General features: G+C 45.9%; 1 protein-coding gene across 2 annotated transcripts in view; it reads right to left on the reverse strand.

Annotated features, from left to right (window-relative positions):
• Positions 1-3,275: 3,275 nt before the first annotated feature.
• pde8b (phosphodiesterase 8B) overlaps positions 3,276-14,244 on the reverse strand; it is a 40,441-nt gene continuing 29,472 nt past the window's right edge. For both annotated transcript variants that reach the window (XM_069673102.1, XM_069673101.1), the window contains 11 exons: positions 14,067-14,144; positions 12,929-13,005; positions 11,528-11,692; positions 9,672-9,717; positions 8,016-8,145; positions 7,037-7,235; positions 6,666-6,883; positions 6,438-6,576; positions 5,912-6,070; positions 5,632-5,761; positions 3,276-3,385 (listed from right to left, as the gene is read on the reverse strand). In XM_069673102.1, coding sequence (XP_069529203.1) covers positions 3,276-3,385; positions 5,632-5,761; positions 5,912-6,070; positions 6,438-6,576; positions 6,666-6,883; positions 7,037-7,235; positions 8,016-8,145; positions 9,672-9,717; positions 11,528-11,692; positions 12,929-13,005; positions 14,067-14,144 — 1,451 coding nt within the window. The remainder of the gene's footprint in view (positions 3,386-5,631; positions 5,762-5,911; positions 6,071-6,437; positions 6,577-6,665; positions 6,884-7,036; positions 7,236-8,015; positions 8,146-9,671; positions 9,718-11,527; positions 11,693-12,928; positions 13,006-14,066; positions 14,145-14,244) is intronic.

Here is a 14,244-nt window from a genome sequence, read left to right on the forward strand (position 1 = left end):
ACTAAGGCACCTGTGCCTTTGGTTCATACAGTCACGCCGTTACCTGGATAAACACACATATACTGTAACTGCACAGCAACATGTCCTCCTTCACTTGTAACCAGCATTCACATGGGTAAGAAACACCCAGAAGCAGCTCTGGATATCTGCAGATTTAACTTCTAATCAGACGTTTGATTTCTTATCTAATATTCTTTATTAAATAACGATAAAGGGCTCAAATGTGCTGCGAGCAGCAGAGCTGATTAATACTGTTTCATTCATGTGCTCATATGAGAAGTGCTCTAAGCATAGGACTGCAACTACAAGTTCCTTTCTGGGAGTTATTTTCAAGTGAATCATTTTGGCAGAATTATATGTAGCTTTATAAACTAATCAGTGTTTCCAAAAGTCCAAGATGATACATAACTCTCTTGTTTTGTTAAAGATATTCAGTTATGTGTCATAACGGAGGGAAAAATACACATTTAAAAAGCTAAAGCGAATAATTCAGACTTGTTTTCCTTGAAAGAAAATAGGGATGCATCAGATGAACACAGAAATCGACCCCTCTGTAAACAAGGTGACATGCGCCGATGTTTTTATTATTCAACTGCTTTAATTGTAAAATTTGATTAATTAAAATGTCTTTTTGTTTGTCCCACGAGCAGCTGATTCTAAAACAAGGTGAAGTTACTTTTTGAAAAAAGATAATTTTTATGTGAAAGAAGTTTAAATAAATTTGTTGGGAATTTGAAAGATTGAATTCACGCTTTCTCAAAGAGTGCGCTGAAGGCCAGAATACATTTATTTATAATTAAAGTTAATTTTGGCTCCTTATCCAGACGAGGGCATTAATAACAAAAAAAAAACATCGACATCGGTGGTTTTCTCAATCGGTGCATCCCTAAAAAACGATTCAAATCGATTAAGTCATCAAAATAGTTGCTGATTAATCGAATAGTTGACAACTAATTGCTTAATTGTTGCATGGTTGCATTAACTAAAGGATAATACTTATCATCTCTCTGATATTAAAGTCTGATCTCAGAAGTGATGCATCATGAACGCAGATTTAATGCACCTGTACACCACTACTGCAGCACCCTAATGTAGCCACCAGAGGGCAGACACGTCACACACATCTCACCTGAAGCTCCTTCTTTGTTTCTGTGGCTCCGAATGATTTTAAAACCATTTGAGAAAAAAAACAGGCGACTTGATCCAAACATGGTTCTCCTTCATACACCTGTCAGGTGGCTGTGAGGTCCAGCACAGCTTCTCCCTACTTCCATGATGACCCAACATCAGGACTCAGGACCTTTTTGCACCTTACAACAGTCAGTGCAGCGTCTCACACAAAGCTTCTTCAGATACGTGTTTGTTCTTATGTGGGTGCACATATGTCTACAGTTAGTGTCTCACAGCTGTGGGTTTATATTGTTTCATGAAACTATCACCTCTAACGTAAAGAGCAATCACTGTTTTCTTAAACCTGGGCCAGATTTTTTAGATATTTTGGATGTAGATACAAAAAGTTTTGAAATTGTAGAGTCGGACAACAGAAAGTTTACAGGCCGGAGGTTTGTAAGCAGTGAAGACGTTACGGTGGTTAGGTCTTTATTGTTTCTGTTACTCAGTCTGTGTGTAAACTGAAAAGATGTTCGAGCGCTGCTCGGACGGAGACGGGTTGAATTTGTAGCTGAGATGACGAGGAGTCGCAGAAGTTACCGACGGAGCATAGCAGCGCTCCGGAAAGGGGGCGGAGATTAACTTGTCGACACAGGTTTTGTGTTCCCATCAATGCCAATCGGAGCCGAAGCGCTAATTACCCGGGTCTACTGAAAAGTCATTTGACCCGGTCTGAATGCCAACCGTGGACGTCACACATGCAGCACTGTCTGGATATCTGGGAAGTGATTACCGTTTATCACCATAGGTGGCGCCAAAGAGAACAAAACTGAGATCTTCGAGATTATCACTTTAAGTTTGCAGAACAAAAATCAGGAGATGCAGCAGTGAGACTCTTCTCCGCGGACCCCAGGAGAGTGAAAGAAAAAGTAAAACTGAACCTATGTCAGCACTGTGTCTCAGCCCGATCAGTAACTCAAACAAACTAACCAAGTAAGGCAGCGGTAACCGGTAACCAGTAACTCCTTTGTTCTACATGGTTAAACTACTGCTTTTATCAGTGAAGTCTGGTGGCTTTGACGAGAGCGATGTAGCTGTAAATTCTGGTTAAAAAGAAAAGCATCTAACTCTAGAAGAAAAAGATCTCTCTCTGTCGGGATCATTTGAAACAATCTGAGCCTGTCAGTGGCAAAAACAAGCACTTCAGTGGATCGCGTGCGTCGCCGCCATTACGGCCACATTTCAGAGCAAATGCAAAACTTTAAATACACACCGAAGTCGTTTAAATATGTAAAAATAAGGCCCAGGTTTATAAACAGCAGAAATCCTCTTGAACAGTGCAATTATGTTCCTTCATTTGTTCTGACCTACAGGTGTGTTCACAGTGCACAAAGGGAGGAAGTGACCATAACAGTACCCCATGTTTCATCACCGGTTACAAAGCTACATGATCTCCTTCTTCCATGTCACCTGGCTGGTTCTCCCCTCCTGATTGGACCCCGGTGCCCGGCATGTCCCCTCGCTTTAATCGTTCCCAAAGGTTTTTTCTGCACTACGGATTTGGTCCCAGACACGAGTCAAAGTGTCCCGAAGACTTAAGAGTGTAAAATTCCAGCTGAGCACCTTCACAGGTTGGCAGTTTGAAGAGTGAACCAACGTTTACCGGCAAGCACGAGCAGGTAGATCCCTCCTGGTGCTGATTATCAGTCAGTGTCTCGAGCTTTGGTCACCGTCGTATTCACCACTTTTCCTTTACAGCAAGAGACGGATGAGGAATGAAGAAAAGGTGAGTTTAAAGACCAAAAAGGGAAAAAGCTCCAAAGAAAACGCCTTGTTTAGCTAAAGTGCAGGTTTCTGGTGTGTTCACTGTACGGTACAGATTGTCAGGTGACTCCTGAGGTCCACTCAGTCTCATAGAAGAAGTGCTTTTCAGGAAAAGAGAGCGGACCCGGCCTTCAAATGACAACCTGTTCTCCACAAGAAGAATGTGAACCATACGAGAAAAGAGGCTGTGATTTGAGACAGAAACGGCGTCTCGGTGTTCGTCAGTCTGCTCTCAGAGTCCCTGAGGGTGCAGAGCTCCGTCCATGTTCCTCCGCTGGGCTGCGCTCGCTGTCCCGCCCTGCTCGGAGCGGTGTGGAAGAGATGCGGAGGCGAGGAGCTGGTCAAGAAGGAGGCGGAGGACGCAGACTCTTGCACTTCATCTCGTCTAAGCCCTTCCAGTACTTGTAGTTCTCCGACAGGTGCTCCATGAGGCCGGGCAGGGTGGCGAAGGCTGAGGGGAGATGAGACAAAGAGGTCAGGCAGACACAGGCAGTGTGAGAACCCTGGTGCAGACCGGTAACAGCACATGAAGCAACCACAGGATGTTATGATTAAACGTGTTCATGCACAGTGTCTGATGTTACGTACACTCTGCAACGGCCCCTTTCTTCCACACTCAAACATACAGCTGTATGTCTGCAGAGTGTGCGTCCTCAGTTCATGACCTGCTGATGTTTACATCCTAATTTCCGGTGTGTTTACGACCCTCGCTGCTTCTCTGGAACTACATGACCCCGCGGTGACCTGACAGCGACTTGAGAGCGGCTGCGTGTGTGTTTTTGTGTTTACGCGTCCTCGTCTTCTCCCCAAACCGACTGATCGTAGCCCCCATCCACTCCTCTGTTGTCCCAGCTTCCCCTCCCCTGACGCCCGCGCACTCCCTCTCGCCGTCCCGCTGGCATTTGGAATCTTTCCGTGACATCAGAGCTGCGTTGACCGTAAACAAGTTTCCCTCTTGGGGAGAGTAAAGCTAAAGGGAATTTCAGTGGGAATAGGGAAACTGCAGTGTAAGCAGCTGTCCTGTCCTGCAATCTGCCGAGAAGAATGAGGACTCCATTCATCCATGACCTCCAATCCTCTGTTCTACAAGGTAAAATTACTGTTTTTATGAATGGAGTCTGGTGGCTGTGACGACAGCGATGTAAAAGCATCCATCCACTATCTATACCGCTTATCTCGATCAGGGTCACGGAGGGCTGGAGCCAATCACAGCTGTCACTGGGCGAGAGGCGGGGTTACACCCTGGACTGATCACCAGTCAATCACAGGGCGGACACACAGAGACAGACAACCTTTCATGCTCACACCTACGGGCAATTTAGAGTCACCAATGAACTTAACGAGCATGTGTTTGTACAGTGGGAGGAAGCCGGAGTACACGGAGGGAACCCACACATGCACGGGGAGAACATGCAAACTCCACACAGAAAGGCTGACTACGTCTGAACCGGGGTTCGAACCAGGAACCTTCTAGCTGTGATCGGGGACGGATTATCATGACCGTGGGCCCTGGGCACTGCATGTACCCTCACCAAGCACAAGAACTTGGTTGCACAACAGCATGGGGCGAACAACCATCAGCATCCAGGTCCTGCTTAAAGGATCACAATCGCCTTCCACATGCTTTTTGTTAAACATGTGGAAATCGAGGGTATTTGATGTATTAAAAGGGAATCGTTTCGTCGTCTTTCTTTCTTTAGTTTGCGTTTTGCCGACCTGCTGAGCTCACGTTTCTCCATTTTCAAAATGACCGCGAAATAGAGTTTAACGCCTCGCAACCAACCTCATTACGTCTGTGGAAATTCATCTAATTTAAAAAAAGAATTCCAACAATTTTATTCGAACAACATTGTCCAAATACCAAAAACTTTACACATAAAAGAAATGGTTCTTAACCCCGGGCACGTCCCACTTTGCCCATGCGGTAATCTGTCTGCAGCACCGTGCAGCCCGGATCTGAGATGAGCTCTTAAGACAAGCTGGTTTACTTCAAGTTTCCATGAGATCAAAACAGAAGTAAAAGTTGATTTATCACAAATATCTCGCGCTGTTGGTCACCTATAAGTTAATATCTAACCCAACAATGATAAAAAAGGATTTTTTCAATGATTTTAATCGTTTATTATTTCCTGGAAAACATATTCTAAGCGTCCAATCCAAATGTACGTCCCTCCCTCCTTATGCACAGGACCTACAAGCTAGCTAGCAGTTACAGTTGTCACTATATTTGTGTTTAAATGTTTTCACCTTCAACACTGTTGGCTTTTATCTTATCCAACATATTTATTATAAAGCTTTGCAGTTAACGAGTGGATAAGTCGACCGCTGTGTAAAACATGTCGTCACGATCCATCCAATGATTGTTGAAATATCCTAGTTTGGATTAAAACTACACGACCGCCCCGACGTGGACTTCAGTGAGCATCTGATGTTCCTTCTGGCTCCACCGGGAGCTCCACACTTGTTTCCACTTGGCAGGGAAACCTCCAGAGTAAAAGCAGGTGAGGAATCCCCAACAAGCCAATTACTGTAAGTGCTTAAGTTCTCAGAGAGTAAACATTAAAGCCTGCAAAGTAACCTGTCTGACCTTTTAACAATACAATCACACTCTATTTATATACGCGCAGGGCTTTTCCTTTAGGGAACACACCGTCCTACTTGGAATTGCAATGGAAACAAACTAAGAACAGCGCTCACCATCCCAGGCGTCGAACATGTCTGTGATGAAGTAGTCGATGAAGGAGATCTGAGATTTGGGGACGCTGCAGGTGTTCCTGTCAAACACCGGCATCACCACCGGCAGCCCCTGCCTCTTCTCCTCATCCGTCTGCAACAGAGACAACAGCAAAGTTTAACGCACGCTCGTGTAAATATATCTGCAGCTTGATGAGATAAATTATGCAAAGAGAGACGATGAAAACGCACGCCTCCCCTCACAGATACAGACTGTATCGCTGCGTCAGAGTTTTCCTCACACCTGTGCAAAGTACTCCTCGGAGATCCGTCCGGCCCACTCGATGCAGAGCTCGAGCGGCCTGCAGGGGTTAGCCACGTCTGCACACTTGATCAGCATCCTCTTTATGAGCAGACGGTTCTCTGGAGAGTTCCTGATGTTGGCCTGACCCTCGCAGTCGCTCTGAGGGAAGGAACACACACACGGTTACGTGCATGTTTGTTGACATACGTTTGCAGCCTCTGTTCATGTGGCGCCTGCTAGCTTTATAACAATAACTCCTTCTTCCCTCCCCTGAACTACTTCTCAGCCATTCACCCACTACGGTGGACACCTCCCTCAATAAACAACGGCAAAAAAAAAGCAACATAAACAGGAACTTATACCCAGCGTTACTTCACTGGCAATGGGAAAAGAGACAATCTATAAGTCTTCCCGGGTCTGGAAAACCCACTTCAACGTGCTAACTTCGTTGGGAAAAGGGTATTAGAAAGTATCTAAGTGGAAACATGTCAAAGCCACTCCCCCCAAAACACATGCACACACTTACACTTGAGCTGGTCTCTTCTATCGCTGCCATCGGCTTGTTGATGCTGTTCACAAACTTGCTGACGTGCTCAAAGTGTCTGGTCATCTCTGTGGCCAGCACCATGTCGATGATCGCCTGTCGAAGTGTCCGGAACTGATTCCTGTCAGCAGGCAGGAGGAGAAAGTTAAGATAACGCTCATACTTTGAACACAAAGCAGGCTTGTGACACCACACACTGCTGCGACCGACCTGTCTGTGTTCTTGAAGATGTTGCTCTTGCTGTCTCGCATGGTGAGCTGGAAGGCGAGGGCGGAGTGGTGGCTCTCCAGCACGGCCGTGTCGTTGTAGAGGATCGCCAGCTCACTGCCGGCGTTGCACAGGAAGGAGTTGGTCCGGCCCGGGTGGTCCACGTCGTGCACTGTCGCTGCTATCAGAGCCGCCACCTCATCCAGCTGGTCCAGACTGCCCTGAATATAGAGGAGACACAGATAGAGGTCAGGACTGGGTTATACTGCACAAACTGACCAGGGCCTTACAAGTGAGTGTGTCCATCAATGCAACACTTCCTCCCTCAAATGCAACATCTATTTCCAGTGACATTCTTGTTTCTATCGACCAACCTTGACTCTCTCCTTGCGTAGGAAGAAGGCCGTAGCGTGCAGCACGTCTGCAGCGTGCGTGGAGTTGTGGTAGGAGTTGGAGGCGTGGTAGCTGCTCTCGATGAGCTGCAGCCAGGAGCGAAGCGTCACCTCCGAGCAATTCAGGAAGTCACACACACCGAAGCTCGCGAAGATCTTCAGCCCGAGGTACGTCAGCGGTCTGTGGAGGGTAACACAAAAGACTGCATTACGTCCATCTCCCTATCAATATTTTCCAGCTCCTCCTGGAGGATCCCGAGGCGTTCCCAGGCTAGACGGGATATATGTTCCCTCCAGCGAGCTCTGGGTCTGCCCCGGGGTCTCCTCCCAGTTGGACGGGGGAGGGATGTGCCCAGGAGGCATCCTAAGTTATACTTTTTTGCACAAATGATCTTTATATCCTGAAACAATCGGATTATCCACGGACATCCACCAGGTTGCTCACAAATTAAAGAGCAACAACAACAAATTGTAGTTTTAAATTAACTAAGAATGAATTGTGGGCGCTGATAGCTCCATAAATTGCGCATCATTTGCCCCCGCTAGCTGCTCCGTCTAAGGTCCGATTCATGATTAAATCCGCACAGACAGCACCGGAGCACAGAGACGCTGTTTGCTCTGCAGCGCACTTTGGGGTGCATTCAACCCTCTGTGTGTGCTTGGAGAATGAGGCCGAGTCTTTTTGTGCCACTTGCACAGGTTTAGCCGGCGCAAAAGCCGCGCAATCCTTTAGTGAATTCCCCCCTTGGTTTTCTTTACCTCCAACAGTCGACAGAGAAAAAGTTGCACACAATTTGTGAAGGTATAAAGATATAAACCGCCAAGTTTACTGTGACATAAATCAAGTAACTGTGATAACTAAATGAAATAATCAACAAACAACTGAATTTATTTCCTGGATCTAAAAACAGTCTGTGTCCTCAGTTAGGCTGCAGTGATTCCCTCTCCACCGTCTCCGTACCTCTTGTGTGTCGCTGCCTCCAGCTCCAGGATGTTGAACTCCCAGCACTCCTCATCGTTCAGCATCTCGGCGATGGACGGAGGGACGTCGTTCAGAGTGATCGGGATCGCCAGCTGGCTCTGGCTCATATCTGACGGGACACGGACACACATGCACAAGTTGTTCAAGGTGATTTGATCATAAAGGAGGCAAACTGGGAGGGAGCTCAGGGAGGATTGGACTGGTTAATAATTAGTTTATGTTCAAGCCAGAGTCTCACAATGTAAATGTGGTCCTTTAAGACGATGATCAGTAACTGATGTAACTTGATGAAGAAGACGATGAGTCCTCTGAAACAGACTCTTGATCAGATCTTCTCTCAGCTAAGTGTCCTTGTGACTTTAATCAGCATAATAGCGATTACATAACACAACATGAACACTCCAGAAAGCTCCAGGAACATTGTGATGCCTCCAATGACCACATTCATCTTTATATGTATTCATGAGAGTCATTCAAGCACGCCTCATGTTTTATAATCTCTGCTAACGACGGCCTGTATGTCTGGACTCCTGCCTGCTCTCCACTCATCAACTCAACACTGTTTGGCCTGTGTGAGCCTGAGCAGGAGGGTACGCTGCTCTCAGAGCTCTCAGAGCGCTGTCAGTGTCTGAGCTGCAGAAAAGGGGACATTATTTGCCCGTGTCTAGTTCTTTGCTGTTTGCCTTTAACGAAGTCATTGTCCTGTTGTTGATGTTTTACTACAACAATCATTTCGCATTATATTTGACCTTGGAATCATTTCCCACACTGCTTTTACCTTTGACCTCCAGGTGAACGCAGTTGTGTTTCTTTCAGCTCAGAACCATCTCAAAGTTAGAACCCCTTCTCTCCCTCAGTGACTTAGAAAAGAGAATCCACGCTGTCATCTCTTCCCGACTCCATTATTGTAACTCAACTCTGTATACTGGCGTCTGTGGTAGAGTCGTTGTCTCTCAAACGGAAAGGTTGGGGGTTTGATCCCTGACTGCTACAGTCACATGTCGCAGTGTCCCTGGGCAAGACACTGAACCTCAAATTGGTCGGACAGCCATCGGATATGAAAGTATAGACCACTGACTTTCAGATGTACGTCGCTTTGGACAAAATCGTCTGCTAAATTAAACTGTAACATTGTAACATCAGCCTGTCGTCCCTGTCCCGCCTGCAACTGGTCCAGCCAGGAAGAGGGATCACATTTGTCCCATTTCAGCCTCTCTTCACTGCAATCCGCTTCAGGATCCTTTTTAAGGATGTTTGTATTTAAAGCCCTGAACGACCCGGCCCCCTCCTATATCACAGACCTCCTCAGCCCTCCCAGGCCGCTCAGACCTCCTGGCGGTCCCCCGCTCTCATTTAAAACTCGACAGCGCTTCCATCCTCGGTCAGGTCTGCCTCCTCTGTGGAGTCTTTCAAGGCTCGCCTCAAAACGTACATGTTTATGCTAACTTTTGAGTCCTCTGGTCCTGAGTAGGCCGCCTGTTGTGTTTCATTTTGTCCTGTGTCATTGCTTTGGTTTCTATGTATTGTTTCTTTTAAGCTTTGTCCAGCACTTTGGTCGGCTGCTGCTGTTTTTAAATATGCTTTATACATTGACTTGACTTGCATTGGTACATGATGTTGTGTTTTCAAACGTACTTTTGCAGAAGACATATTCGTTCCCAGAGAGTCTCCTCAGCCCGTCCTGCAGAGAAAACAAAAACAAGAAGCGGTTGAAATAATCGCATAAAACATTAAGAGGCTTTTGTTTTCTTAAAAAACACTAATACGCCGAAACACAAATTATTATTCGTCAACAAAGCCATGAAAGGACAGAAACCAACAATGTGTTGATCTGTGTACGTTTGACTTTCAGACATCATTTTTTCCCCCTGAAGACGGAAATCTTATAAAACAGCCAACAAATAAACCGTTGTCTTTGTTTTCATGAAAGGCTCAGTCATTTCCTGAAATAGCCGGTCATCGTCTTTAGAAAACTAGAGCAGACAGTTTGTTTGGACTGTTTTCCACAGCGGATCAAAGTTTCTGAATTGATCCAGCTGATTGCTTCAGGCGGAGGCTGCAAAACAGGCTGTAACGGCTGCAACGTGAGCCTCAGGGGCAAAGTTCTTCCAGTAAAAGTTGTTGTTTTTACCACTGACAGGCTCAGAAGTGTCTAAAAACATGTCAGAAAGGATCCCGACAGAGAGAGGGCTGTTTTGTTAAAGAATAAGATGCTTTATTGAAAGCAGAAACAGCCGTAACGTCGCGTCTCTACGAAGCCACCAGACTCCATTGACAAAAACAGTAATTTTACTTATTAACTTTATCAATCATCTTTTTATCAATCTTTTGATACACAAACTTTTTGTAAAAAGTAGGGATGCACGATATGCCGATATTTTCCAACCCTTTTTGCCAATTGCTGATCTCGATAGCGATATATTAGCCACATGTTTTTTTCCACCTAATTGAAGAGAACATCAAGTCTGCCCTGCAGTGGAATTGATATCATGCCTATTCATATTCCTCTTTCCCACCAAAATTAGTGCGTTGACACAGGGCTTTCAGACCCGGGAAGACCCGCTTATAGATGACGATTGTCTCTTCTCCCATTGCCAGTGAAGTATCCTCCTGTCCGTCTCTTTTCTGCTGCGTCACCGTCTGACGTCACAAACGCGCCCGAAACAGAGTTAGTAAACGGTGAAGCTGCACCCTTCTCCACGCTTGATGGAAGAGGCGTGCACACACTTGTGCAGAGTTAATGTCGCAGCATTACATGAAGCTTTTTTAGGGAAACATCGAGTATTTAGGCAAAATTAAAGCGTTGTTTCATCGGCGGAAAACTGACACATCTGCCGATGCCGATGTGTCATTTTCTTTTTTCTTTTTTTTTCTTTTAAGATAATTTTTTTGACTTTTTATGCCTTTATTTTTTTAGAGAGAGGACGGTGGACAGTGGTGGAAACGGGGGAAGAGAGAGCAGGGACGACACGCGGCAAAGGGCCGGGGGCGGGAGCTGAACCCGGGGCCGCCGCATCGAGGACTATAGCCTCCGTATATGGTTGCCAATCTTAACCGCTGAGCCAAACCGGCACCGCTGATGTGTCATCTTCAAGACATAATCTGGATACCCATAACGTGCCGATAATAACGTGCAACACTTGTTAAAAGGATCAATTTATTGTTGATTTTGTGGTATTTGTAGTAAAAAACTACCACTAATAACAAACATGACCAAAAAAGTTTTCATTTGGTATAAAGAAAGATTTTCCAGGAAACTGGTTGATCTTAAAAACAACTCTTTTCTTGTGCGTGCAGTGACTCACCTCAAAGTCAGAATTAAATCTGTCTGCGCTTCAAAAGAACTGATTCGGTTTGATTTTGGGAGCCAAATATTTCAAAAAGAGTGCATGTTCAATTTCTTACGCATGAGGTAAGAATCAGATAAGAGCCTCTCCTTATAAAGAGTGTAAATGCTTATGAATGAAGCAAAAGCACAAGAATACTCTTACACTCATGAGCCCCCCGACCAGGTCGTTGGTGTGGGGGTCGTCTTCTTTGGAGGCGAGCTGGGGGGAGTAGAGCTCGGTGGTTCTCAGGATCTCCAGCACGCGATCCAGAGCCTCGGCCACCGTCACCGGACTGCTCTCCTGCGCGGCGTTTATGATGTTTATCACCTGAGGAGGAAGAGAAAGAAAAGTCCTTATTCTGCCGAGAAACAGACACTTCATACAAACACAGGCACAAAGAGCCCTCCGCATGACACGCTGCAACAGAGCGCTCCTTTCTCTGTGTTAGGGAGACGTGCATGTGATGCTGGAGAAACTCTTCTGAGGGCTAAAAGAAGCTGCTGCTAAGACAGAGAGCGACACAGGGCCTGCAGGAGAAGGCAGACTCACACAATGCAATGTACTGTAAACTGCATTATTGAAGTGTGATCAGGCCTGCAGCTTGACCTGGTTTATTGTTGCTCACAGCACCATCCAGCTGACTGCTTCAGGCGGCAGCTGCATAACAGGCTGTAATGGCTGCTTCCTCTAAAAGTTCTTGTTTTTACCGCTGACGGGCTCAGATTGTTATTCTAAGTGTCTGAAGACATTTCTTAAAGGATCCCTACAGAGACGGAGCTTTTAAATCAAAGAGTAACGGCCCGATCAGACAGAGCGCGCTTTGCAGGCTGTAAATGACGCCAATGACGTCGGCCGCTTTTCTGCTTTGAGTTGATGTTTTTTCAACTCGAGGCGCTCGGAGCGTTCACCATTTAAAACACCAACACCTACTGCAACTTTTTGACATGCAAAACTCTCCTTTAAGAGAAACATATCTGCACTTCATGGCAAAATTTAAACGGAATAAAAAAGAGAGCAAGTTTTTCTCCCAAAATAGTGAACACGGTGGTTCATCGAAAGCGGAGGGACTTTGCCTCGCTATAGCTTTCAGACGATGCAACAGAAAGTCTATGTCGTCGGTTGAATTAGTTGTTTTTCATTGTTAGTGCTCAAAAATCAAATGAAATGAAAATGATTTATCTACGGAAGCCTTAAGCGGACATGCATCCATGCCGTGATAACGAGGAACTTCCAGCTGTTTTCTTGAGATCTCGACTTATTTATCTCAACATCTCGAGATAACAACTCGTTTTTTCTCACAACAACAGGCTGGTCACTGTGATATCACAGAGCAGGACATGCCATGCTGCCATCGCCCTGTTAAGCTTTTGCAGCTCTGGGGGTACCAGTTATGATCATGTGACGTTACGGTGGTGCAGCGTTGTTATCTCCAGATAAATAAGATCTCGAGAAAACAACCGGAAATTATGTTATCACAGGAAAACAGAGTTAATAAAATGTATGGCTGCATGTCCGCTCAGGGCTTCCGTATTCATCCAAATATTTACCCCACTGATTGATTACCTTTGTGATTGGAGCCTCGATGGTCATGGAGTGAATCCTGGCCACAGAGGAATATCTTCTGTTCTGTAAACTCGGAGCTGCAATCAGAAAACAAAGATGTGTTTATATTATAACAGAACGGTCTTTTATTAATGCCAATAAAACAGTTACTGCAAAAAGCCTGCAAACGTTCGCCCTCGTCAAAAGGCTGATGAATGGAAAGCGAAAGGAACAGAAAGTATAGAACACGTGCAACAATTTAAATGTGAATAAAATGTTGATATAAAAGCTGTGACCCATCCACGGGCTGCAGCCTTCGAAGGAGGACGCTCCATTCATAGCCTGCGTAGGCCGTTAAAGCCGAACTGAAGTGAGACGCTCTGGTCTACCCTTGCGTCACCAAACGCAGCTCCTGTCGCCTAGCAACAGGTAGCAAGCGGGCTAACTAGCTAGCATAACTACCATCGAGTAAGTTATTATTATTATAAAGATCATTTGTTTCAAGGGCCCTTTCGTTTTCTTAAACACGTGTAACACTAGCTGTTTGATTGAGTTGAAGCCAAAAACGTTTACATTTTAAAGTGTATTCCTCGGCCGCCTAAGAGTACGCCATTTCGTTTGAATTGCCGCGCAGTGCATCTCGGGATATGTTGGGCCACGATAGGATGCACCTGATGGATCCTTCGCGACCCGGGAAACGGATCTGCAGGAGCCTTTGAACTGGGACAGCCTTCGACGCGTCACTGTGATGCAATCGGCCTTTCAACACGGCCTTGTAAGGATGCAGCCGCTGGATTGGGACACAGCCGAAGACATCTTGGATGATGGACAGACTTGGATGTGAAGAGAATAAAGAGAAGTGGTTCGATGAAGCAGACCGAAAAGCTCTCGGCTGATTCATGAAAATAGCAGCAGCTGTGTCGGAGTGACCTGAGGAGGGAGGTGTCATCAGCCCACCACATCTCTACAGCATCTCTTAAGTTCAAGTGGCGACCATCACGCAGTCTGACTCACTCCCGCCATTCTTCACCTCTTCCTTTGTGCTCCTACTTAACACTGTCGCCCTCTCCTCCCGTCTGCCTCCTCCTACAGACTCTGCAGCTGCGCTCATTCAAACCGAGGCTCTAATAAAAAGATAATGTATTGTGGATGGTCTCACCGTCACTGCCGCGGGAGCTGATCGATCGGGATTCAATGGAGTCTTTCCTCCTGTCCCGGTGACGTAGAGAGTGGCACTCTGTGGACACAACGTTACAGACGTTACATGTACATGTGTCTAAATAAAAAGATACCTGCTCACTGTAAAGGCTCCAGCAACATTAAACATGAGGTGCAGT

This window comes from Semicossyphus pulcher, unplaced genomic scaffold (assembly GCF_022749685.1).
Source record: "Semicossyphus pulcher isolate SPU_LCO1_2020_fin unplaced genomic scaffold, fSemPul1.0.p SCAF_22, whole genome shotgun sequence".
In the NCBI taxonomy this organism is placed as follows: domain Eukaryota; kingdom Metazoa; phylum Chordata; class Actinopteri; order Labriformes; family Labridae; genus Semicossyphus; species Semicossyphus pulcher.